The 26520-nt window shown below is 46.5% G+C and overlaps 1 protein-coding gene across 1 annotated transcript in view; it reads left to right on the forward strand.

Moving 5' to 3' along the window:
- Positions 1 to 26520, forward strand: part of HYDIN (HYDIN axonemal central pair apparatus protein) — a 222680-nt gene that overhangs the window by 163084 nt on the left and 33076 nt on the right. Inside the window, exons 50-67 of the mRNA XM_055000839.1 lie at positions 317 to 436; positions 3246 to 3405; positions 3501 to 3673; positions 4913 to 5111; positions 6454 to 6553; positions 7828 to 7927; positions 9130 to 9298; positions 10789 to 11027; positions 11644 to 11752; positions 13160 to 13364; positions 16207 to 16442; positions 16996 to 17147; positions 17244 to 17433; positions 18862 to 18970; positions 19724 to 19984; positions 23122 to 23264; positions 24732 to 24950; positions 25898 to 26058. Of these exons, the coding sequence (XP_054856814.1) occupies positions 317 to 436; positions 3246 to 3405; positions 3501 to 3673; positions 4913 to 5111; positions 6454 to 6553; positions 7828 to 7927; positions 9130 to 9298; positions 10789 to 11027; positions 11644 to 11752; positions 13160 to 13364; positions 16207 to 16442; positions 16996 to 17147; positions 17244 to 17433; positions 18862 to 18970; positions 19724 to 19984; positions 23122 to 23264; positions 24732 to 24950; positions 25898 to 26058 (3045 nt within the window). The remainder of the gene's footprint in view (positions 1 to 316; positions 437 to 3245; positions 3406 to 3500; positions 3674 to 4912; positions 5112 to 6453; positions 6554 to 7827; positions 7928 to 9129; positions 9299 to 10788; positions 11028 to 11643; positions 11753 to 13159; positions 13365 to 16206; positions 16443 to 16995; positions 17148 to 17243; positions 17434 to 18861; positions 18971 to 19723; positions 19985 to 23121; positions 23265 to 24731; positions 24951 to 25897; positions 26059 to 26520) is intronic.

The raw sequence follows: 26520 nt of genomic DNA on the forward strand, positions 1-26520 counted from the left end.
CCGACAAGAAGCTTTTGTGGATCTTCTTCACACGTGGGTGTTAGCCTTGAGAGTACCTGCATTTCCATCAAAAGTTAGAACTCTGCTGTTCTAACCTTCTCTGATCTGAATTGTTCCTCTTACTCATATTTTTAGTTATGTTCAAAGAACACTACTTAAGACTTGTAGGTACAGTAAGTAGAGTAAAAGAAAGAAAGAAAGAAAGAAAGAAAGAAAGAAAGAAAGAAAGAAAGAAAGAAAGAAAGAAAGAAAGAAAGAAAGAAAGAAAGAAAGAAAGAAAACTCTCTCCTGATGCCTCTCTGTTTCTCCAACCCAGGATAGTGTTCCCCCACCGTAAGAAGAGTGCCAAACCTGATGAGATTGTCTTCAAAAAGTACATCATGAGTTTGGGTGTGTTTCACTTTGGCCCCTTGCTGTGTGGGAAGTCAAGAGACAAGTAAGTGCCTGGACCTCAGCCTCTTTATTCAACATAAAAAGAACAAAACAAACACAGAGCAAACCGCATCTTAGGGAGTTCCTACTTATGGAGAAGCCTCAGAGTTCTTAACATAAAGATGCTGAGGCCTTGCTGACTTACAGCTCATTCAAGGATTATCAGAAGTGGTTGTGTGCTTCCATATGACCTAGAAACCTGAAATTTAGTGCTGAGCCATATTCAAAAAATTTGGGTGGGAAAAGGGTCATTTAGAGGCCCTAAAGTGTCCCATGCAAGACCCTCAAAATCCACTTGGTATGTTCCATATCCCTGATTAGCAAAGACATAGGATGCTGTTTTCTCTTCTTGAGTTTATTCTTCTTGGGGTTCGTTCCCATCTCTCCAGACTGTTAGACCAAGCAAAGCAACTTTGCTTGGATTCCCAGTCATCTCTCTGCTTAGATGTAGGGAGACGGGCATTTTTTTACCCTAAGCTCTACAATATAAATACAAAGGGTAATAAAAAATAATTCCAAAATCAAGAGTGAACAAGGAGAGCAGTACAACCTATACTTGCTAACCGTAGCAGAAGCCACCACAGCGGCTGCCTTCCCTCTCTTCTTTATCCGGGTTGAAGGGATAGGCTTTGAGAGCACAGTGGCTGAGATGAACAAATGTCCTCAGCACTACTCTGCTGCTGGAAGCCAGGCTGTACTGTGCAGAATGCTGCCTCCCACAGGGTTTATGCATTAGAGCCCTGGTGAGCAAGACAGAGGTGGAGGCAGCGGCTTCTGAGGGCACCAGTGCCTTGCTGGCTACCAGGGCAACAGTATGGTTTCCAGGTCCCTATACCCTCCCAGTGGGAGGCGGGGGGACCTGGCACCTCGTGTCAGTGGCTCTCACACATACTCTGGCACCTGCATGATGATGTAACTCCTGGGAGTAATGTCATTGCGCTGGCCATGGAGCACTCCCATGCTCTGTGTAGGGCTGATTCGGCATATTTGGGGCCAATATTGGCCCCAAATGAAGCATGAGAGCACTCCTGTGGCCGGCACGATGACATCACTTTTGCATACCATGTGTGTTCTTGGGGGTGCCTACTGCTGATGGGTGACCCCTGGGGGCTTGCCATCTCTCGCCGATTGCTGGAGGATCAGCAGGCAAGGGAGCAAACCCATAGGACTTTGCCTGCCTCTGGCAGGCACCTGGGAACCCTAGGCAAGAACCACCTCCCGTGATGCATGTCTTGCCTGCCGAACCTCTCTGTGCGGAGAGAGGGTCTCTTTCAGTCAGCACAGAATAACTTTATTCAGCAGAAATAAAGAAAAGAACACAAGGCCTAACATCTATTTGCTATGAGCTTTGATGAGTTCAGCTTAATCCTTCAGATATCTGTGCATTTTACAGCCTATAACTGTAGTATATGTGAGAAATCTGTCCCTTTGGGCCAGTGCTTTAGGTTGCCTTAGTCCATGCTAGGACTTACTATGTGTGTGCGTGTGCATGTGTGTGTGTGTATGGTGGCTGTTACTGTGACTTTGTCCAGAGACTGAATTCTTCAGTCCAGATAGACAATACTGTATAGGGAGGAACAGGCTTGCTCTTGAATCCTTTAAATTCATTTGTCTTTCCTCGTTGGTGATTTACTCTACAAGATAAAGTAAAAATTGAGTGGTCTCCTGCCTTGTCCACAGATTTCCTACAATTCTTTTTCATATCTGTATTGCTTTGTGGGGTCAAAAGACCCAGGGTCTTCCCCACATTTCCTCTCAGGGAAGGTTGCCTGTCTTCCCATTAATTTAACTATTCTGTTCAGTATTCCCCCTGAGAAAGAAAAGGGTGTTATTTCTTAGTGTTCCTTACTTGTTAAGGAGGACAGATGGAAGAGCTTATATTAGGTCCGGGTTATCTAATTTTGTGTATTGTGGTCTTTATTGTTGTGTTTGGCTGTCTTATTCATACCTCTCTCTACCTTTCCTGTAGATAGTCCCTCTCCTGTCGGGTGTGCAGACTGCTAGGGGCAGAATTCCAGCACCTCGGCTGTTTACCGAACGAATGACAGCCAGGGTATCTGACTTGAGGCGGCAATACAGTTCTTTGCTCTGCTGATGGTTGATTTTTAAACACTTTCCCAGCCAATCCCCCTTTTTTGTCCGACTAGTTGAAAAAGATTTTCCATTGCCTTTTCAGTCTTTGTCAATCCACGTTTTACCAAGATTGTTCACTTTTCTCACTTTCACGAATGCACTTCTGCGTTCTTACACACCTGTGTTCTTTGGTCTTTGGTTTAAGTGTCACACTTGAAGGGATGCCCAGATTTGTTTTCTTCTTTCCTGGACAGAGTGTATGTGCTCCACTGTAGTGCTTTCAGTGCTCTGTTCTTCCCAGGGTACTCTTGTGATACTGTGAATCTTAGAGTTAGTGTCATCTCAGGGGCCACCCCTACAGCGTAGGGGCCCTATTATTAGGGTGTGTCTCCTGGTCTTCTGCAAAACAACTTTGTCATACTCCTCCTCCTCCTCCTCCTCCTTTCACCTAGAGTATTAAGACATTCCTTACCTTTCTTTGCTTTTTGTTTTACTGCAAATGCTCCATGACATTGCAATGCATTGCAATTCTGTTTTCCTTAGGTAATTGGCACTGTCTTCTAGATACTTTGAGAAGTTTCCGTACTCTTAAATATATGTGTGATATTATAGTTAGTTTAGCTTATGTTTTGCAGGCACTGATGCACGTTTCTGGCTGCCATGTGCAGGCAGGTATACTCTTTTCTTCCTCCCTTTCTGGTAAACTTTACTGTTCCTTACTTGCCTCCTTATCCTTACAGGTACAAGGCAAACCGATCCCCCAATCACTTTGAAAATATAACCATCCTCAACATATCTCCTTTGGAGTGTGAAGTGACTTTCTGCTTCCAGCATGATTACAAGGCAGTCACTTACCTCTTTGACCCACCCACCATGTCACTCAAACCTAATGAACAACAGGTACTAGTGGAAAGTATAAATCTCTCTCTCTCTCTAAAGCACATTCCACTTTAAAGAGTTTTTTCACCTGAGTCGACTTTCTTTTCACTCCCCAGCAACTGACAATATGGGCCTATCCCACGGGCAGCGGTATATTTGAAGATAGCATTGTCTGCTGTATTAAAGATAACCCAGAGCCTGTAACCTTCCGGATCTGCTGCCAAGGAGTTCGCCCAGAGCTTGAGCTGGATCGCAAACTGCTCCATTTTGAAAAGCTCCTGCTACACAGGTTGGGTCTCAGTGGAAAGTGGCACTTGCTTTGCCAGCACTGGTTTATGCTTAACATGTCTCACATTGGGGTTCAACATAGAAACATTTTATTTAATTTTATTTAAAATATTTCAATGCCACCTTTACATCCAATTAAGGGTCCTTAACAGCAGCAAACATTTAAATCCCAAAACATTTTGAATGTCAAAACAGGGGTTCTTAACCTGTGGTCGGGCTTCAGGGAGGGTCCATGAACTGGGCACAGAAAATGACTTTTTTCTTCAGTTTCCGTCTTGTTACTTTGAAAATGGCCTTTGTGAAAAAATACGTGTCAAATTATGTTATTAAGGTATTATTTTACTCCTAACAAGTGTAGGGTGTCATGGGATGCTAATGTACAGGGTCAGGTAATGTACAGTCATCACCATTACCGTGATTTGATGTCTAGGATACTTTCCTGTTGATGGAATTTTTTTTTAAACAGTACCCTGCCGTTATGTTTATTGACATTTGTCTTAAACTTGCAAACCTAAACCAGATGTTACCTTTCAAATAAGTCTTAAAATCCAAACAGGAGTTTTAATATCTTAAGTACAGAAGTCTAGAGAACAAAGACAAGATGGCAGCTAGCTACAGGACTCCACCCATGGCATAGCCTTCAAAAGCAGAAGATTGATCCTTTAGATAGAAAAGATCTCAAGACGGACAAAAGTTAGACTGATCCAAGCATCTTAAGGCCAGCTGCCAGCAGTGTGGCCTGAACAGCTTGACCAGTCATCAAAAGGCTTAACTGGTGATGATATGCAGTAGGCTGTCTTCACAGGTGAGGGGAATACAAATCTCTCCACTCCCATAATGCCATGCACTTATCAGATGCAATGCAAGTGCTGGCCTCCCTAATGCTCTGTCCTTGAGAGATACCGAGGTCCTGCACCTGTGGTGCCGCCTCATCCTCTTATTGGACTGGGAACTGACAGTGCTAACTCTGCACCAGCCTCCCCCAAAAGCTTGCTCTTTCCCCAGAGTTCATAAATCTAAGTGCATCTTAGCTCAGCCCAAAAGCCTGAACCAAAATGTTTGAAAGAACCAAGAAATGAGCTAAGCAAGTGAGTTTGTTGACTCACATTCCCAGATGTGTGAATATACCAGTAAACAGCATGAAAAGCATAATACGTGCCATAGCAGGTTATAAGCATGGGGCACACAGACTTGAGTCTCTAGAAAGCACAGCTGCTTTGGCTTCTCCTTGTTTCTGCAGAAAGGAAAGCAAGTCGCTCTTCTTGAAGAACAATACGCCACTGCCTGTCGCATGGAGGATCAGTGGCCTGGAGAACATTGGTGAGGACTTCAGCGTGTCTGACGACATGGGCATTGTTGAGGCCTTCTCCGAATACTGCCTGCAGGTGTACTTTAAGGCTTCCAAAGTGCTCAACATTAAGAGGGCCATTCGCCTGGAGGTAAGAACTCCTTGCTCAATACTGGTTTTGTTTTCATTGCCAGCATTTTTTGTTTCTTTTGTTTGTTTGTTTTGCCCTCATAATTTTTTTTATTTTTTGATAAAAAATACAGGCTAGTTAGTCAGAATTAGTTAGCTAGTTAGTCCATTTCCTTCATCTCTGAGCATCTTGGGCTTAGGAAGAAACACTGACAGACGGTCCTTTCAGCTTTTAAAAGAATTTCTCCATCATTCCCACTAGGGGTTGAAATGTGCTCATGTTCTACACATGAAGCTGCCTTATACTGAATCAGATCATTGGTCCGTCAAGGTCAGTATTTTCTACTCAAACTGGCAGCAGCTCTGGCTCAGGTCTTTGACATCATCTGTCGCCTGATCCTTTCAGCGGGAGATGCCAGCGATTGAATCTGGGACCTTCTGCGATGCCAAGTAGAGGCTCTGCCACTGAGCCACAGCCCAGTCTGCTGTGCCCTGCAGTTTCTGATGAATGCAGCGATGGCTATAGTCAGCGTTTTTTTCCAGCTGGAACGCGGTGGAACAGAGTTCCGGAACCTCTTGAAAATGGTCACATGGCTGGTGGCCCCGCCCCTTATCTCCACACAGAGGGGAGTTTAGATTGCCCTCTGCACCGCCGAGCAGCGTGGAGGGTAATCTCAACTCCCCTCTGTCTGGAGATAAGGGGGCGGGGCCACCAGCCATGTGACCATTTTCTCCGAGGGCAACCCACTGAGTTCCACCACCTCTTTTCCCAGAAAAAAAGCCCTGGCTACAGTTATGACAGAAAAAACACAACCTTGGTTGGATTATAAAGTTTGATCAGCTAACTAGACCAGTTCTGTATTTCTAAGGCCATCCTCCCTTCCCTCAGGTTGGCAGTCTGTGTAATTTCCTTTCTCACTCATGGCAGAAGCCCTCATTCCCATCTCCGCACCCGTGTGTGTGATCAGCGAAATGTTCTTCTTCCTAGCAGATGGAACCACTCCATAGGGTCCCACCTCCTATGTTTATTAATTCTAGCTGCCATCTAAAATATAAGATAAAAGAAATAAAAACAGCCATGTTAAGAAACATAACAGATAAAAATAATCCTGGTGGTACACAAATGTAATTTTCATCCGGAAGTGGAGAAGATTGCCTGTTACAAGACAGCTGTGGACACTGGTCTGCATGTTTATGTATAGCCGTTATCTGCAGATCTGCAAGATTTCATGAGTGCAGAAGACAGAAGTGTGTTTTGGGGTGAGGAGGAAGAGCAGGTAGTAAGAAGAACGCTGGCTTAAATGTGCTCAGCCACCGGCAGCCAGATGAAACTCAGAAGTGAAGGTTCCTTTCTGCTGTTGCAGGTTTCAGATGCAGAAAACGTCCTGGGGATTGTCCAGATAGAAAACATACAAGTCGTTGCCGAGGCCTATGATGTTACCCTGGACATCAGCTTTCCCAAAGGTGAGTCAGATGCCTCCAAGCCATGAGCATTCTCTTCCTCGAGTTCTGCAAGCAGGTAATCACTTACTGGAGAGAAGCCACATGCTATGAAGTCACAGGAAAGTTGTCAGCAACCATACTTGCCCCAAGGGAGAGGCATCAAAGAACAACTTCCTACACATTCAAGTTGCTATTTTGCAGTGAATTATCCTTTCACTATGGCCACATTTTCTCTGCTTCCGATCCATTTGTTACAGAAATACACAACTTGGTAGGTACACGTAGAAGTATAGTAGTGAACCCCAACATAGGGCACTACAGCACCCGCCAGTGTGTTTTGTAGCACCTGTTCCTTCATCCCCAAAGCATCTTCTCAGAGCAAAGAGCCAATCCTTGCTTGCCCCAGCCTCTTTGGTGCAGGAGATGTTTCAGAAGAGCACAGGAGATGCCACCTTTGTATCTACAAGGAGCACCCATTCAGAAAACAGCTGCCTCTATAATAGTTGTTTGGGTAACGATCAACATTTTTGGTTGGTCCCCATGGCAGCCATTTTTGGTAGCACCCACTACCTGTTCTCAACTTTCTAGAAGGAGGCCATAGGCTCAACAAGATTGGGGATCCCTATAGTATAGCACAATTATATTTTCCCCCATCCTCTGGATGAGGATGTGAGAGAAAGGTGCGTGCTAACTGAATCATAGAATCATAGAGTTGGAAGGGGCCATAAAGACCATCTAGTCCAACCCACTGCCCAGTGCAGGATCAGCCTAAAGCATCCCAATGAACTGGAATCCTTTAGTACATGAATGTAAGTGAGGATATGTGTGGGAGACTAGAGAAGGGTGCATATGCTCTGTAACTCCTTTCTAGTGGCTCAGGTAGACCCATCTCTCCTTCTGTTCTCTTTCCTTATCTGTTTTGATCCCAGTGAATGTGCCTCTTCTTGCTTCCAAAGCAGGACTATAATTTTGTTAAAATGAATGTGGTCTAAAAGCAAAGGTCCCATCACAGCTAGTGAAGCTTCAACAGCAAAGACATGAAGAACTTCTGGACAGGACTATCTCTAAGCAGCTACACTCCTTAAGATGTGCCCTGCAATCCCTTACAGTGTCCTAGAGAATATTGAGGCCCATCTATGGGGTGACACTTGGCCGTTTCTTTAGCATGTCTACATATATTACTGTCCCCATCCAATGTCTGTGTGCCGTGTACAGATGAACCTAACACTGCTGGTGGGTGGAAATGAAATCCAGAGCACTGCTCACCCACCTCGCTCTCTTCCTGGTCCCTGCAGGTACGGACGGCGGCTTGGAGTTTGGGTCCGTGAGAGTCATGGACGAAGCTAAGCAGACACTGTCCCTGAAGAACAAAGGAAAATACGAGATTGGTTTCAGGTCAGTTCCGCTTGCTTTGCTTAGTCCTTTGCTTCTTTGTTTTAGCCTGGATTGAAGATCGTGCTGTTGTGGTCAAAAGTGCTTGTTGCTGCATCTTTTTTTTGAGATGAACAAGACAAGATAGGTAGAGCTAGTAAAACATATGCCTGTTTCTAGGCACTTCACGGCTGCGTCACAACATTTGAGGAGTCAGTATTTTTTTAAAATATCATTTGCCAAGATGTGGGCCAAACTCCAATGTGAGAAGAGAGGAAGGCAGATCAGCATCCCTCCTAACATTCATTTAGAATCCCAAACAAAGCTTTGAGAATGAAGTCCTGCTTTTAAACAGGACTAGCTGTGTGTTAGGAAGGTTGTAGAAAGGGACCCAGAATGCTAGCCGAAGCAGGTCTACTCAGAGGTATGTCCCATATTACTCAATGAGGCTTACTCCTGGGAACCTGTTCTTAGGATTGTAGCAGTGCCTATTCACAGTCTAAGCCTTCCCCTTCCTGCACCATTTTTGTGACCTGAGATGGCTCCTAGGAGCTGATACTTGTTCCATTGGGAAAGCGTAATGTGTAGTCCCTCGGTACTCCCAACATTCCCCCACAGGGCAAATTTCAGGGCAGGAAACTGTTTTGGTAGGGGGAGGACTTAAGCCTCTTCTTGCGTGCCACAGTGCTGATCTGAACTGGGCCTTCCCCCATGCTTGGGACACCCAGAACTCCAAACCATGGCTGTCGACCTGACTCACCGGATTACCCAGGAAAAATGCATCATCTAGCCAGGCCCTTTAGGGCCAAACTACACAGTATGAAGACTTGGGAAAGCAGAGGCGAATTGTCTGGCTGCACTGTGCAAAACATGCATTTTGAAACCATGGGAGGGTGGAGGGAGCCACAGGGGCAGGAGGTAACTGGGAGTGGGGAAAGGGTGGCAGAGGGGGGTTAAATGCCCTTCCTTCCCCCATGTATCTAAATTCCTACTCCTCAAAGTAGTGCGTCTGTGCTTTGAAAACGATGGGTTACTGCTCCATGTGGTGGCTTCCCCTGGGGTATAACTATAGTTGTGTGAAGTGGGACGAGCATCCCCAGGTGTTCTACCTGCCTTCAAGGAGAAGGGTTCAGGTTTCCATCACTGTTTTTAGCACTGCTGAGTTTAGTGTTTGCCGTCCTCCTGGACTACTGACAGGGAATCAACGTTTTGTCCTTATGCTCCAGTTTTTCTGTGGAGTCCACAGACCATGGATTACCCAATCTGAGTTCACTGTTCTCCATCCAACCGCAAAAGGGGAATTTGGGTGCCAATGACCGTCCTACTCAAGTCCAGATAATTTTTCGCTCTAAGAAGGAAGTAAAAGTGGAGGACAAGCCCATTCTCATATGCCATGTAAGACAGTGGGCAATAACTGGTTTTACGGGGAGGCTTGGGGATACCTAAACTCTGTATTGGGGGTGCGTGCCTATGCACACGGGCCATCTGGGCATGCCTGCAGAGCTCAGCTGTTTTCTTTGGCTTGGGCGGAAGCATTAAAAGAAATCACTACACTGACCACTACACAAAAGAGGCCTGTAACCTTCAGCCTCCGTTGCTAAGAGACCAAACAGTAGCTTCTTGTGAGATATAACCTCTGTACCACTGCAGACCAAATAGTTGAGTTTTTATACTTTTTTTGTGCATCCAGTAAGGTTTTTTGTGTCCCTTGAAACAGTGCAATTCCATTCATATTTCCATGTGAGCGTGCTTATCTTAAATTCCTGACAGCGTGTCCTTGGATCATATCAGTGGGTTGGAGCAATAGAAGCGAATTGGTTAGGGGCATGTCTGTCTCATCTCCTTTTTCTTTGCCTATCAGGAAACAGACTGTTTCTGATTGGATGGCAGCAAGGGTCCTCCCCAGAGGAGGTGGTTCATCTGACACCCTCCAAGCTGGAAAACCATTGGTTGCCATCTGGGCCATCTGACCTCTACTTACTGCTCCGTGTGGGCTTTGTTTCCCAGATACAAAATCAGTAGCTGAGGTGGTAGTTAATCAAGAGACCAGGCCTTAGCTATCAGTGTACTTATGTGACAAGAAGACAAAATGGCTGAGCCTTGAAAACCTCAGTAGGGATTTCTGTAAGTCAGCTGTGACTTTATGGCACTTCACACACACACACATACAATAACCAAACATGGCCACGTTAAAATTGTAATAGCCACAATAGTTACTACCTTGAGAAGGAATCAGGGTTACCAATGTCCAGGTGGAACTGGCGATCTCCTGGAATTACAACAGATCTCCAGATGATGAAATCAGTTCCCCTGGAGAAAATGGCTGCTTTGGAGGGAGGACTGTATACCCAGCTGAGGTCCCTCCTCTCCCCAAACCCCACTGCCCCCAAAGCTCCATCCCAAATCTCTAGGAATGTCCCAACCTGGAACTGGCTTCTCCTAGAAGGAGGATCTCATGACATCACCAGGAGTCCTGTTTTGACGTGGACTTCTGAAGTTTCCATGGCTAGCTTTGGAATGGGAGGATACAATAAGTGGATGGTGCTTACTATGGATCCAGATACGGCTAGTCAGCTTTGTTGCTCTGACCAAACACTCCTTTTAGAGAAGATAACCCATTTCGTGCCGATGCAGGTCTCGTCCACACCAGTGATGCTTTTTCTGAACAAACCATTTGAGGTCCAGATTGTTTGGAGTTAGAGAAGGGCACGTGAGAGAATTTTCCAGTATTTTTGTGTCAGAAAGTAATGAAGTACAAGGAAATCAGTAGGGTGAAGCTTCTACTGGGGGTGGGGGTGCATGTCAAGCTGGCAAATGTCTGTATCTATGACCTTAGAACAGGCAGAAACTGATCCATCTATTGGCCTCATCGTCATTCTCTATAGGTTATTGAGCCTAGTCTATGTGAAGGCGGAGAGGTTATTGCGAAGATCCCAGTGAGACTGACAGTTCATTCATTGTTCTCCAAGTATAATATTTCCCCTCCTTCACTCATCAACTTTGGGCCCGTGGTGCACGGTTCCCGGAAGAGCAGCAGTTTCACCATTGAGAACAAAGGTTACCTGGAGTTTAAGTTTGGCATCTGCAAGCAAGTCCGAGACAACGTCATCTCTCTACGGAAAGGGTGAGAAAGGGAACTCCAGGTGGTGATTGTCAGAGAGAAGGTCCTTTTGGACAACACTGGGTGGGAGTTCTAGACGCATGCCTGGTTTGCAGTTTGACAAGTCGTAGGAGATCTGCAATCAGTACCCTCCATTTTTTAAATAAAGGTCAAAGAAGCCGTGATGCCCCCTCCCAGTCAGATTAGGACTACAGTGTCTGTACAACCCTTGAGTCTTTAGGGTGCCTCCAGATTCACACTTCCAAGCTTCACATTATGACCAAGAGGATTAGAGACCCGGGAGCTTCATGGTTTTACTTGATTCTGTTGATGGTTAATAAACCCAGCCATAATCAGGCCGTGTTTTTCTCCGCTTTTATGAACTGATGCCGCCCTTCTAATGTGCTGCATCACTGTCCCCACGGTCAATGGCCAAAGAGTTAGAACACTTCATGCAATGCCTTGGGCTCCTGAGTCATGACCCAATATTGGAAACCTTGAGACTTGGCTCATTTTAGGCCCATTGATAAGATGTGCTAAGTGATTCATGCTCCCTTTCCCCCCGTTGCTTCTTGCAGCAGAGTCAGGCACAGGGATCTAGGCGGCTCTTCTGTTAAGGATGTGTTTCTTCCTCCTGCAGCCCATCTCACATCAAAAGCTCTCGCTCTCGTGATGCAGACATCCGGCAAAATGCGGCGCTTGGCAGGCAGAGCAGGCGTTCTGAATCTCTGCAAAAGGACATGAGCCTTGTAGGTCAAGTGGGGGCAAGCTCCGTGTCCTCTGGGTCGACACTTTGGCCTGTTTTTTTTGTGGTATTATTTTTCCTCCTCTTGAGAGCAGGGATGATAATAACCACCTTTGCCATTCTCATTTGTGCTGGTTGCTTTGGCCCACACACTACCAGCCTTTGATCATCTGACCACACTGCTTTCTTTACACCCCAAATGGGGGTCCTTTGGGGCTGGCTGCATTTGATCATGCCACTATGTGTTCCTAAAGTCCTTTCGGGCAGCCAGAACACAGCTCTTTCTTTCTTTGTCTCTTGCTAATTTCTGTCTATTGTTTCTGTGAGGCTCCTCCCTCACTGGCGCCCTCTCCTGACGGCCTGCCATCCTACCAGCTCTCCAGGCAGGTGTCCTCCAGCCTCAGATGGGCAGGGAAGGGGGTTGCACCACCTTGTTCCTTCTGCCCTGGGAGTAGCAGCACACACCAGCTGTCTCTCCCTGCAAAATCCTCCTCAGCCTTCACAGGAACCTGAATTTAAAGGCCTCCCCTGGCCCCACCTCCCTGGCTCTGCCCCCAGTCGCCACCCAGTCTCCCTGACTGGCCCTGCTCCCAGCCTATCTGATAGGAGGACTGGGTAGATCCTGCAGCTTCCTGGCCCCACCCACTCCATCCCCGCCTAGGGTGGGGCATTTGGTCTGCTCTCTGCCTGGCTCGCCCCTGCTGCTTCTGAACCCTCCCCAGTGGCTCCCTTGGCATCTTGGGGCCTGCGCCTGCCTGACTTGACCTGATGGCAATCTGGGGGCCTGGATGAAGTGGAGCCACCTGGGCAACTGCAGGAGACAGGTGAGTCTGCTGAGTGGCTGCAGGCTGTTCCCCAGAGTTGTGCCTGGGCGTCGGCTGCGACTGGCCTAAGGGTGAGAGAGGCCTGGAGGGGCTCCTGCAACTGAGGTACTGCCAGAGGCTGTGCTGCAGGGCCTGAAGGGGGTGCCTGCTGCTGCAGGGCTGGGGGTGGGCAAAAGGCCGGCGTCGCCGGACAGTCTCTTTCTCTTTCATACAAACATATTCTTCCTGTATGTGTCTGTTTCCCACATGCGCACACAGAAACATACACACACTTTCCCTTCAGCTGGGGGACCAGGGTGTCGCCTTCCGCAGGTCCGGAAAGCTAAAAAAGAATCAAACACACAGATTCCTAGCCTGTCTGCTAGCCAAACATAACGTGTATGAAGCGCCACAAGTGTTCTGTCTGACAAACTGCCTCTTTGAGTTGCCTCCCCTTGAAAGGTGCTGCAGCTGTCTGTTGAAGCCCCACAGCTTCCCAGGGAGTCTCCGATGTAGAAGGCCTGCCTCGGTAGCCAAGCAACACAGAAGCCTGAATGAGTTTAGTGGCAGCTCCTCTGAGAGCACTTCCCTCTTGGGCTCCCCTGCAGGCACGTTTCTCCCTTGGCATCTTCTGCGTGTATCCTGGATTTGGCTCCATTAGTCCAGGCGGCCAGCAAGTCATCACTGTGGATTGTGTTGCGGATACCGTTGGGAAGTCTGAGGAGTACCTGACGATCGAGGTCTCTGACAGAGACCCTGATGACAACCCTAATGGCATTTCGTATGTGCTGATTGCAGAATCGTGCATCCCAGGTAAGGTGGAGCCACCGAGCCATTACTGCTGGAAGGGGAAGTCCCGTGAACGGGGGGGTTAGCAGGAGGGACAGGTGCCAAAGAGCCAGGAATGCTGCTGACACCCCCCTTCCAGACAGAGGTTCTCATTGCCTGTTCCCCTCACCATCTAAGGCCAACTTAAGCACCATATCAAAACAAATCTTATGTGTACTGCATGAACTATCTAATGATTTGGTTGCAAAAATAAATTGGTGTTTTGTGGGCACCTTAAACACTAACAACTTTCTATGCCAGCACTGGTTTTTGTGGAGACATCCCACTTTTTCAGTTGCTATGAATAAACTTTCACTTTGCAATTGTTTATTTAGGAGGTTTAAACAAACAAACAGCAGAGTCAGGTTTTAGGTGGGTAGCCATGTTCATCTGCAATAGAGCAACAGCAGGATTTGAGTCCAGTGGCACCTTAGAGCTCAACAAGATTTTCAGGGTAGGAGCTTTCGAGAGTCAGAGCTCCCTTCTTCAGACACTACCACGTGGAGGTATTTTGTACATGTGTGGCAGCAGAAAAGGGAAAACTCTCCTTCCCTGCCCACTCTCGGGGGTTTTAATAGAAGCCAATCCTCAAGTGGGCGTGTGTCTGCACGGAGCACAGGTTGGCTCGTGCAGAACTCGTAAAACAAGTAACGTGTAGAATGACTGTTATGTAGCAGTGGGTGAGTTTTAATGTTAGGTGATACATGGGTGTCCATTATGTGGCCATCCTTTCTGGTCGTGTGTATTTGTCTATATGTTTTATTGTATTTATATATGCATTTTAAATGTTACGTTAATTTTTTAATTATCTCCTGTTCACTGCCATGGGGACTCTATTTGGGGTGGGAAAGTGGCATAGTAAATATGACAAGTAAATAAATAAGATAAATCATGTAATCATACATTGGCATTGAGAAAACGGATATGTGGACTGGTCCAGGCTTGATGTGGTTGCCAACCTCCAGGTAGGGTCTGGCGATCTCCCAGAGTTACGAGTGATCTCCAGAAGGCAGAAATCCATTCCCTTGGGGAAAGTGGCCGCTTTGGGGGTGGACACTATAGCATTATGCCCTGTTAGTCCCCCCCAACCACCCTCCCCAGATCCCACTCCCAAATCTCTAGAAATTCCCCAGCCCAGAGTTGGCAAACTTAAGGTTCGGGCTCATGGTGGAATGAAAGCTGTTGAAATTATTAATATCAACTAGCTATTAGGTAAGAAACATTAACGGAGAACAGACTTTATTCGTGTTTTACACAGTGCACATTGCAATAGGCTATGGGGTAAAACAAACCACATTTCAAATGACAACCAATAAACACGAGGCAGAAAGCCTGCATGGGAGCCCACAAGGGAATTTCCTGTTCTCCAACAAATAGGAAGGGTGGGAAGAAACGCTACAAAAAAGCAGCTAGAAGGCAAAAGTCGGGCTTCACACCCCACTGTTGTTACTTCTCTTACTGTAACAAAATCCACGTGTGATCGCTTTTATCAGAGCCCAAGAGAATGCAAGTGTTGCCAGCTAGACAAGGGCCGATTCCAGACGGCCCTCTGCAATCCAAAACGTTGCGTGTTGTTGTGCGTCATCATGCTGAAAATGTGAAATATCGTGTTTTCTCGTGCGAGTTTTGCGCGGGGTCACGCAAAACTCGCGCGAGGAAACGCGATATTTCGCGTTTTCTGCGCGATGACGTGCGACAATGCGCAACGTTTCGGATTGCAGAGGGCCGTCTGGAATCGGCCAAGGTCTTAAGATCTTGACCTGGAATATCTGCTTTTTTCCTATTTCATTTTTTATTTTTTGTAACACCTAGCCTGATAAAGAGTTCTCTGGTGATACCAAAAGCTTACACAATGTTTTTGGTTACTTTGGTTGGCCCTAATAAAAAGTATTACATCTATTTTGTTTTCTGTTCTGCATATTGCATGGACCAGTATGGCTGTTCACAGTGTTACACCCTTCTGAGCCCATCAATGCCAATGGATTTAGAAGGATTTAAGGATCACATTGTGAATGCGGTTTGTGTCACTAACACACAGCCTCCAACTCTTAAGTGCCGGCCTGTTATCCTGCAGTAGCAATGCAGGCGGACATGGAATGCTGTTCTAGTTTGGGAACCTGGTTAAGGACCAAACTAGACGTGACCACATCTATGGGTCCACCCTATGGATGCTGCCACCATTTTAAAGTGATTTAAGGGGGAGGAATGCAGCTGTTTCAGCACTTGAAAAGGCATGGGGGACGGGGGAACAAGAGTGCTTCAGCCAGTCATGCAGCAAGCCCTGAGAAATGGGGAAAGTGAGGCATAAAAAATGTCGAGGGACATTTTTTTCTCTAAGCAGTTGGCACCCCTATGCCAGATGCACAAAGCTAGCTCACTCAGGCTACAGGCTGCTGGCTGCTTTGCCTCTTATCCTATAGCTTACTCCAAAAGGCCATGTCTCTGGCCACACCCAGGCTTAAATACCTGTAGCAGGAAGCCAGACAGAATCTCAGCCCGGATATTAGGCAGCTGGTGGAGAAGTTCCCAAGATCCCCGTCTCCTGCTTTTCCAAACTTATGAAATACATAGGCTATAAAAGAGGGGAAGGAAAGCAGAGCATATAAGCACGATCGTTCACATGTACAAAACAGCCATTAAGAAGGAAATATGGATTCTTTTAATAAAAAGGAAGGACTTCGGGTATATATAAGGGGCCTCCATACACCCTCTGTAGGTATAGACTGGAGTTTTGCTTATTTACAGATTGGCCTGTTTGCTTCTCTCGGTCCTTTGGATCTGGTCAGAGTATGAGATCCCTCCACATTTTCTCCTGTCTTTTCCCCAGGGTTTGTGACTGACGATGTCAGGTCTATATTTGAGGAGCACCAGGTCTGCAACAGTAGCACCCTCAACCAGGTGCTGAAGAACACAGGTTGTGAAGGTGTCTTTGTGACTGATGAGAACAAATTTATCTTCCATAACGTCCTAGTTGGGCACCAGGCGACAGCCCGGTTCAAGATCTGCAACCATGGTCGAATTCCCTGTGATGTGATTCTTGCCATCAAACCAATTTCCGCCAAGGTAAAAAAAGAGAAGTATGCTTATATATCATTGGCATTAATCCCATTTATGCTGTTCTCACTTAGATTATGAAATTTTATTTAACCTAATAAAACACAGAATAAGTCAATAAATAAGAAAAGGATTTCATGAGGCCCCCACGTAGGTTAAGCAGAAACGCAGAGTAGGATTTTGAAAATGCTAAGTTGTTTTGCTTCCCAGATATTTGCTTGGCAAATGTGTGATGTGCCAACGCCCTCTGCTGGTTCCACTTGCTGTGTTTGCAAAGCTGAACAAAAGTCTAGTGGCACCTTAAATTTATTTTTATTTATTTATTTCATTATATTTCTATTCCGCCCTCCCCACGAACAGGCTCAGGGCAGATTACATCAGTTAAAAACACAGTCACAATACAACACGAATTTACAAACACGAACAACATGTATTCCAGAATGCACTTTCGTGAGTCAGATACAAAGCTGTCCAAGTTAGGCTGATCAGGATCGATTCTGTTCAACTGCACATTCTGCATTTTGTTTGAGAGATTCTTAAAGCTGTGTGGATGTTTCCTTAGTCTACCACTCGCATCAGTGACATCTTTGAGGTCCACCCTGCGCGGATGTGCATTGCTAGCCGTTTGCATGCCTTTGCAACCGTGACCTTCTTGCCGCAAACAATGCAGAGCTACCAGTGCATATTTGAAGCTTCTGTTGATGCTGCGACCAGGTAATTCAGCCGTGGCTTAATTAGAGAGCGCTTCTCTAGGGTGGTCTTTACTATGTGCACACAAGAACATTGTTTTCTCTCATTGCTCGCTTTCAGCATTGCAGCCAAATCAAGAAGTTTATCATTTGAGATCACTGGGGATGGAAACCTTCCACAAGTTACCATTGTTCGCCCTGTACTCCGCAATAAAAAAGGGGACCCACTTCTCCTGTTTAAGAGACTTTGGTTGGGCAATTCAGAGAAGCTCCCTCTTGTCCTTAAGAACATCGGCAATATAGTGGTCCAGGTAATTAGTTGCTGGGAAGGGCAACTGCGGACGGAATAACGACAAATAGAGTGGGAATGTGGTAGAGCACTGTTGTGAGGCAGGCTTCTTGCCTCTGTCTGTCTGGCTGCACTGAATCTGTCTCATGCGCCTGTTGCTCTCAGTGGCTTCCACCACCCAAATAGCACCAGTATCATGAGAAAACAGAGCAGCTTGGAAAAAGATAGTGTGGGGACATTCTAGTAGGGACAAGGGCCATTGGAACGGATGTGGATGAGAGACGCTTCAGGGGCTTCCCAGAGAGGCCATTTTATAGCCAGTGGGGGCCTTTGGAATTTGATGAAAGGGCACTGGGTGCCATCACAAAACGTTTTCCACGTTGAACGGGGCCAAATATGAAATTGCTGTCATGGAGCAGTATGAACGATTAAAACATGTTGGGAGGCTCCAAGCCAATTATCCCCCTGTAGTCGGGGAAAATATTTTTGAATGGGTGCTCCCTGCGGTCCCAAAGGCGATGCTTTCTGGGTCTTCTGAAGCACATCCTGTTCCAACAAGGTGTAGATTTGCCGATCTCCAGGTGGGGGTTGGAGCTTATCTGGAATTGCACCTCTAGACAGCAGAGATCAGTTTCCCTGACGAAGATGGCAGCTTCAGAGGGTGGACGTTATGGCATAATATTTCTGCTGAGCAACCTCCCCTCTCAAAACTCGGCCCTCCCCAGTCTCTGCCCCCAAATCTCCAGATATTTTCCAAACCAAGTTGGAACCCCTAATTCATGCTACGTCTCAAAAGTCAAAGCCCAGCTTAGGGTTGCAAACTTCCAGGCGTGGCCTGGAGATCTCCTGAAATTATCACTGATCTCCAGACTACAAAAGTCAGTTCTCCTGAAGAAAATAGCAGATTTGTAGGGTGGATTTTATTGAATCACATCCCTGCTGAGTTCCTTCCCCTTCCCAAACTCCACTTTTCTCAAACTTTGACCCCAAACCTCCAAAAATTTCCCAGTCTGGAGCTGGCAGCTTTAATGAGGTGGAGAGTAGTCATTAGCTGCTTGTTTTGAGAGAGCCAGTTTGGTGTAGTGGTTAAGAGCAGCAGGACTCTAACCTGGAGAGCTGGGTTTGATTCCCCGTTCCTCCACTTGAAGCCAGCTGGGTGATCTTGGGTCAGTCACAGCTCTCTTGGAGCTCTCTCAGCTCCACCCACCTCACAGGGTGTTTGTTATTGTGGGGATAATAATAACACTCTTTGTAAACAGCTCTGAGTGGGTGTTAAGTTGTCCTGAAGGATGGTATATAAATCGAATGTTGTTGTTATTGTTATTGTTTGGGTGAGAGATGCTTTAGAGAAGAAGCAAGGGGGCACCAGGAAACACATCGTGCCAGTATTCTGAAGTGTTCTCCTGGGAGCACCCGTGTTTTGCTGTTCTTGTATTATTCCGTTTCCTAGCTGCATCTTGACATGTCAGATGAATACGGAGCTTTCATGCTGAAGCCTAAGCCTGGCACCGAATGCATTTACGTGTCTCAGAGTGAAGAGAGTGAATCCAACGAGGGAGGTAAACTCAACGGCCACGGCAAGCGAGGGCTGTCTGCTGAAATTTGCAGTAAGAGGTTGGGGCTAAATGTGGCACCCACCGCCTTCTAGCCTCCCCCTTCCCCCATGCAGAACACCATTTATCACAAGTAGACTGCTCAAAAGTATTTGCAGAGAAATAGTTTGAAAACTTTTTGTCTCGAGGTCAGCAACTTTTAATAGCTGAAGAGCCAAGCTATATCAAATATTCAGATCAAGTGATCAACAAACTACCTACAGACCTGCTGCAAGTCCATTATTAGGAAGTGGCGCATGCAAGTAATGAGTATGCGCAGGGTCACCCTGCATGATTGTTTTAGCTCAGTGGAATAAATCTGTGCATATTTGGATTACTGGCAACCATTCATTCCCCCCTGTCTTTTCCCTTTCTTTAAAGCCCTTTTGTAAGAAGCCCTTTTGTGCCTTACAAATATTTGCTTGCCATTCTCTTTACGTACCAATCATTTCTAGCATCCCACATCCTCTTCTGAAATACCTTCACTGAAAGATTTCATTTTCTTTTTTTAAAAAGTCATATTTGGTTCCGGACTGAGCTGTATTTGGCTCTGGAGCCAGTGTTTGCAGACCTCAGTCTTGGGCAAAAACTCCAGTCGCTCTCGGAGACATTTACTTTGCTGCTCCTCCCAGCCTAGGGTCTTTAACCTGTGGGACATGGGAGAAAAGTCCTTTCTGGTCTCTAATGGTTGCATTGCTTTTCTCCCCATGTTATTCATAGGCAGGAAACCTCACACAGCTTCCTTGGTCCTGCACAATGGGGAATCAGCTGAGTTTGATGTGATTTTCCAACCCAATGTGACCCAACAAATCGAAGGGCTGATCCACCTCTCCATCATGGACAACCAGTATGAGGACACCAGCATCCAGATGGTAGGTGAAGGCTACCAGGATGATATCACACTGGACAACATAACCAGCTTGGTGGCAGAGGATTACTGGGAGAATGCCGAGAGGCACCTGGAAGAGGACTTCGCAGAGAGTGAGTAAAAGGGAAAAGGGATTGGACAAGACGTATCCCATTCATGCTGTTATGGTAGGAAGTGGGGGGAGGTGCGTTTCCTGGCTGGGAAACTCTCTTAAACCAAGGGTTGCCTGGAAAGCACCCTAGTAACTGGATGCCACCACTCAGGTATCTCTTGAGAACATCTAGATGGACCTACTGAGAAAGTGCCCTTCCAGCACAGAACTAGAACAATAACAAAGTAACAGGGTGGAACCCTGGAAAATACCTTGTGGAAAACTGGGTAGCATCTGTGCAGTCTAGCACACAGGGAAGAGATTCAGAGAAACATTCCAGAGAAATATATTATACTAAGGAAGCAAAAAAAAAAGTCTTTATAAAAAGGTTTATTATAGGAAAAACGGGGAAATGGTGGTTGGATTCAAAAAGGGGGGTAGGAAAGGGACAAAATACAAAACTGGGAAGAACAGAGTATCACACAACACAAAGTCTCTCAAATAAAAGCACTGAAGTTGGTCCAACTCAGCTAAGTACACTTTACCTACTTCAAAGCAGTCACAGAGTTCCTTGCAGTACCAAGATCATGGAGGAGTCTTTAATGCCAGCCCACTGGTCTTGGGGGCTACGGAATTCATGTGGTTTCAAAGTGGGGACTAAATAAAAGTTCAGAGCTCCTGGATATTTGTGGAGTCTGATCTGAGCCAGCCTCCTCTATGAGATTGATTAGTGGCTTCATCTAGTTCCTGGCAAAGCTGCGTTTCTGATGTCAGACAGTTGTTACCAGTCGGGGAATTATTACAGGATGGTCCCATCCTATTAATGGCTCTGCACTTCCATGACAAAAAGGGGATCTGGCTTAAGCAAGTTGTCCTTTGTCCAAAAAAAAAAAAGGATTAAGTTGGCCAGTTAGCCCTGAGGTGGCACGAGTAACAAAGAGTTATTCTCATGTAATCCCCAGGATCCAAGATTTTAGACACTCCGGGGGTGCTCTTGAGCCACATTGGATCTAGGATTTCTGTCACACACAATCATGCCAGTACACCATGGAGTGCAAAAGTGCTAGTGCTGAATGCCTGAGGAATCTGCGGATCACTGAATATTTAGCCCAGGATGAAAGGGATGACCCGGCATGTCCCACCGAGACATGCTGAAGTGAAGACATGGAGGAAGATAGATCTCTCCCACTGCCTTAAAAGTTTCTTGGTGGAGCCCAGACTCAATGTTCAGGGGAGGGGGAGTCACAGTGATCTGTTGGGATCCCATTGCCCTCCCCAGGTGCTTTATCATTTGAGTTCCAGTGCTGATTTGTGTACTTGCTGTTGAGTGCATGGATTGTATTGGTGTATCCTCTAGTCTGCTATCTAATACTAGTGATGCTGAGGACTGCTGTTTGGTTCCATGGCCCTTAGGCTATAGAATCTTGCCAGGCTCCATCTAGTTTCTTTTGGGGTTTATCATCTATATGAAATGGTTGGGAGAGATTGTCCAGGGATCTGGACCGATCTGTCATCATTGTGCAGAAGACTGACTGAAACCTGGCTGGATGGTTCTGATGTGGTCACTTTGACACCAACTTTGGATGGCGAGTGGTGACTGGAGTAGCATTTATTTTCTGTGATCATGAGGCCCTTCCTCTGAGCCGTCCAGATCTGAGTCACTCCTCTGGTCAGTGGCCAGAGCTTGGTACTAAGACAGCTTTAGTTGCACTGGTGGACAATCTTTGTTTAAAGTTGGACAGAGGACAGTCTTCCCTATCGATACTGCTAGATCCTTCAGCAGCCTTTAACACAGTTGACCACTCCATTCTCACCATTGGCTGGAATATAGAGTTGGTGATAAGGGTGTAGTCCTTAGAGTGGTTTCACTCTTTCCTGCCTGATCAGACAGAAAAAGGTGCAGAATCAACGGAGTGGAATTCGTCTTGAGTTAGTTTTTCTCACTCGTGATCTTTAATGAGGCCGCTGAATGAGATTGTCCAGAGATTTGGGGCCAGGTGCCATCAGTATACAGATGACACCCAGCTCTATATTTCATCCAAGCCTCTTTGTTCTGAACCAGTGCTTTGAAGCTTGTATCAGGCGACTAAAGCAGAACAAGCTGAAGCTGAATCCAGACAAGGCAAAGGTCATGCTGGTCAGGAAGGCTGATATTCTAGAGGGACAGAATCTACTTGTCCTAGATGGAATGAAGTGTGTTTTTTCAGCATTGGTTAAGAGCTTGGGGGTGCTCATGGACCCTGCCTTACTCTTTGCAAAGCGGGTTGGCGTGGTGGCCAGGAGCACCATCTGGTTCTCCAGCATTACCCAGACTCAGCTGATTTGGCCACGCTGATCCATGCTTCTATAACTTCTTGGTTGGATTACAGTAATATGCTCTATGTGGGGCTGCCCTTGGAAACAATCCAGAAATTACAAGGGGTCCAGAATGCGGCAGCTCGATTATTGTCAGGTGCTAGCCATTGGAAACATACGCTACCCATTTTGAAACAACTACATTGGTTGCCAGTTGGCTTCTGAGGTCAGTTCAGTGTGCTGGTTATCAACTTCAAAGCCTCGGACGCACATATTTGAAACACTTTCCTATATTTCCCTGTTCACCAACTGCGGTTTTCAGGTAGCCATTGGTGATGCCAGCTCTTAAGGTGGCCTACCTGGCATCGACCAGAGCCTGGGCCTTTTCCATTGTGGCCCCTGCTGTATGGAATGGGCTCCCTGAACAGGTGAGGGAAGCCCCCACCTTGGTTCTCTCCAGGAGGCGCTGCCAGGCTTGCCTGTTCACCAGGGCTTTTGATGGGGGGGCGTTGAATGGCAGGCACCTTTTGAGCGGAGGAGGGAGGGATTTGTTTATTTTTGTTTATTTTGGTTGTAACTGCGAATGTTTTTAGTTTATTACTAGAAGCCACCTTGAACCATGAGGAAAGGCAGGATAAATAACAAATAATAGATTAATAAATAAAAATACACAGCTCGTAATTCTTCTTGTCTGCAGAGGCAGGTGTGTGGGTGAACTTTCTGAACAAGTGGCTAAACTTGATAATGGGCTGGGTGAGGGACAATAAACTGAAGCTTAATCCAGACAAGTCTTCTTTTTTGATACTGCAGCCAGACATCCTGTTCTGTATAAAGTTCTGAAAGCTTGGCCTCTTTCCCCCTCAGATGCAAGAGTGGATTGTATCCAGTTTGGGGACTGTCACATTGGGAAGGTGTATCAAACAACGTTCACAATAACCAATCACAGCAGGTCAGATGTGATGAGATTTGAGTGGCCTACATGGGGCCCGCTGCAGTTCTCCCCGCAGGTAAGGTATAACAGCCCGTTCCTGTTCCCCCGTGCTCCTTTGCAGTCAAAGCTTTTACAGTTCCAAGTGTTTTTCCTGAGCTCTCTGTATCTTACTGCAAAAGTTTTATTGTTTTGTTTCTTAAACTATTTATATTCTACCTTCACCAAAACCTTAAGCCCCAGTATAATGTAATAGAAAATGGCAACTGTTCCTTCTGGTGTTTTGTGGGTGTTCCTCATTTTAAAGGTTGCTGATCCCTCCTTCATTCACAAACGCAGACTCATGGGAGCCACTTCCCCCAGAACAGTCTCAATGAAATGGTGCAACCGTAGGAGCCACTCATAATCAGCTCTGCCATCACGGTTCTTTCACAATTGTCAGTGGGTTCAGATGACCAAGAAATAACTTCACCCTGAGAACATAAGAGCAGGTGTGCTGAATGAGACGAATAGACCTTCTAGTCCAGCATCCTCTCTGACACGGTGATAAACCAGGTGCCTCCGGAAGGCTCACAGTCACGGCCTGTCTGGGGTCAGCTCCTCTGTCCCCCCACTTCCTGGCTCGGAGGGAGTCACTGTGGTCAGAGGAGGGGGAGCAAGGGGCCTGCAAAAGGTCCGGACTGAATTGGCCAGGTCATGTGTCCTCACTTAGTGAGGACCGACAGGGAGGCTGACCCCAGGGAGCATGACAGGGCATGGCGCACTATGGCCTGATGGTCTGTCTGTCAGAGGGAAAACCACACCTGGGAGAGGGTGGTTGGAGGAACCTGGGATTGTCCCGCCCAGCGAGCAGCCTTTACGTGGCCGTCAGGAGCAGAGCCAGGGAAGAAGGCCCAAGCCTGTACCTTGAGGAGAGAGGAGAGGGGCATAGGCTGGGAGAGAGGGGGGCCAGGGTGCCTTCAACCCCCCCCCCCTCTCTCGTTTCTGAGCTTTGCCATGACCCCTAAGGCTGGAGAAGGTGACTGCAGAAGGAGAAAGTCCCTGCTTCTTTGGTTGTCTGTCGTCTACTCGTGGATCTTTAGTTACTGAAAACACCTCTAGCAAGGGTCTTGTCCATTCTCCTTGATTGCTTGCGAGTAAAAGGATTTTGAGGCACAGGTTTTATGCTGCGTGCAAATCCTGAATGTTTGGTATTTGGGCATTTGATATCTAGCTCACATGCTGAATCCGTGATTTGGGTACCGAAATAGTGTTAGTAGGCTGAACAATGGCAGTTCCTCCCTGGTTTTATGCTAAATAGCTGAAATGTCAGTATTGTTTCAGGGAAACTGCATGGGAAGGCTGTGCGGTCATGTTGCTTTCACCAATGTTGAATAAACCCGTGGTAAAGAGCAAGTTCCTTTAATATTTAAAAAAAGTTCTCATCAATAGGCCTTTGTTCTGCCATGGGTGATCATGTAGCTCGTGAGGATAAAGCTTTCTGCTTTATTCTCACGTGCAGAATCTTGCCACAGACTGATGCTCTGGTTGCATCCCCCTGCCCTAGGTTGGCCATCTCCACGTAGGATGCACCAAGCACACCATCCTGACCTTAAAATCCAGCATGCCTGTCACCTTCACACCTCAGCCAATCAAGTGCAAGGTTTGCAAGATTACCTTCCAGCAGCCTGCTGAACAGGTGCCTGATTGGGACGATCGCCAGCACACTGTCAAATGGGTGGACGTTTCGAAGGCTGCCACATCCACACGCCCATCTAAGAAGAAGGTAATAAATAAAGAAGAGTGAAAACAATATTCGGACCAGTCAACCGGGCATCCAGGAAATTGGAATTCTGGACTCAGGATAAAACAAGCTGGGTCCTCTAAGGAGGGAGGATAAATGAACAGGAAATTCACACTTTCCCTGACCCAAATCTCACCCTCAGATACTATAGGCTTTCAGGACCGGCAGCAGGCTAATTTCCCTTTCCCTTTGCTTTTCTTTAAAGGGCACTTGGCTGCTTTCAACATTCAGGGGGCAATGAGCAAGCTCCGTTCAGATCAGGCCTTTTCTCCCTCTTTGAAACTTCTTTTTGAGTTACAAACTTGTTGCTACATATACCTAGGGAATCCCCATACTTTGCAGAAAGACTTAACTTTTCTGTGTATGACCTTGTTGTATTGCCTTACCACTATGCACAGAAGCAACAAGCTAGATGGTTCCTTGTGGATTCACATGGGGGGAGGATATGACTTCAAAATACCTCCCCCAACACACTCAGTCACCCAAATCTCCCGTTCCAAGATTTTGTAACCTTTCAGGGCCTTGACCAGTAAGATGTCCCCATTTCTTTCTCTGTTTGTCCCCCCTTTAAATGATTCTCAGCAGTTTTAACACTCAGTGGTTTCTCTTCAGTTGGTTTGCCAGTTCCTTCAGACCTGGAGTGTCATCAATTTGTGGTAGGATTTGTAAATAAAGAACCAGGAACTGGAAACCAACTTCTGCCTTATCAGGACAGTTGATGTTTATCCTCAAAAGAGCTCAAGGCAATGCATATTTCCCACCTTACCCTTCCAACCACTCTATGCAATAGATCAGGTATCCTGCGAATTCTGCCTGCGGATCAAAGAGTTGAGTGCCCCTTGTATCAATCCAACACTCTTAGCCACTAAACCACTCTGGGGTCTTCTCTGGGCTGCTCACCATTGTTCCTCCTTTTGCTGTTGGTCTAGGTGATAGAGACGGACCCAGAGCCCGTTCACACTGTCATGGAAGACAGTGGCCGGGAGCTGGAGCTTCTTGTGAGTGCCAACATTGATTACGCCCAGTATAAGATGGAGGTGGAGCCTGTACACTTCAAGGAGACGTTGCTCTTCCAGACACGAGTGTTCAAGTGAGTCAGAAGCATGCAGAGTCTTAGTCAAAGCCTGCCTTCATGCATTTTCCCCTTGATCTGAAGGTGTTTCTTTTGGGTTGCAAACAAGGGTTGTCTTTAAATGTCTCCTTCCTTCTATGCTCCACCCCCCCAGTCTGCACAGTGCACCCATCACTGAGCATATGTCATCCCGCTCAGCCATTCCTCTTGTGGCTGTTGCCTTGTTTTGTTTTTTCAGTTCTTTAAAGTGCTGTTCATGCACGTAACAACTTGTCACCTTATTTTAAGTAGAACCTTATTTTTTTAATCTGCAGAACTGCTCTGCAGAGGGCACTTAGTAGTAGTAGTAGTAGTAGTAGTAGTAGTAGTAGTAGTAGTAGTAGTAAGATTTAATTGTATATAGCCAAAGGCCGTCACAATACAGAGTTAAGGGGCACTTATTATCTCACAAGCATCGGCCAGTTAGCACTGTGTTCAGTC

The sequence above is a fragment of the Eublepharis macularius genome, chromosome 16 (assembly GCF_028583425.1).
Source record: "Eublepharis macularius isolate TG4126 chromosome 16, MPM_Emac_v1.0, whole genome shotgun sequence".
Classification (NCBI taxonomy): Eukaryota; Metazoa; Chordata; class Lepidosauria; order Squamata; family Eublepharidae; genus Eublepharis; species Eublepharis macularius.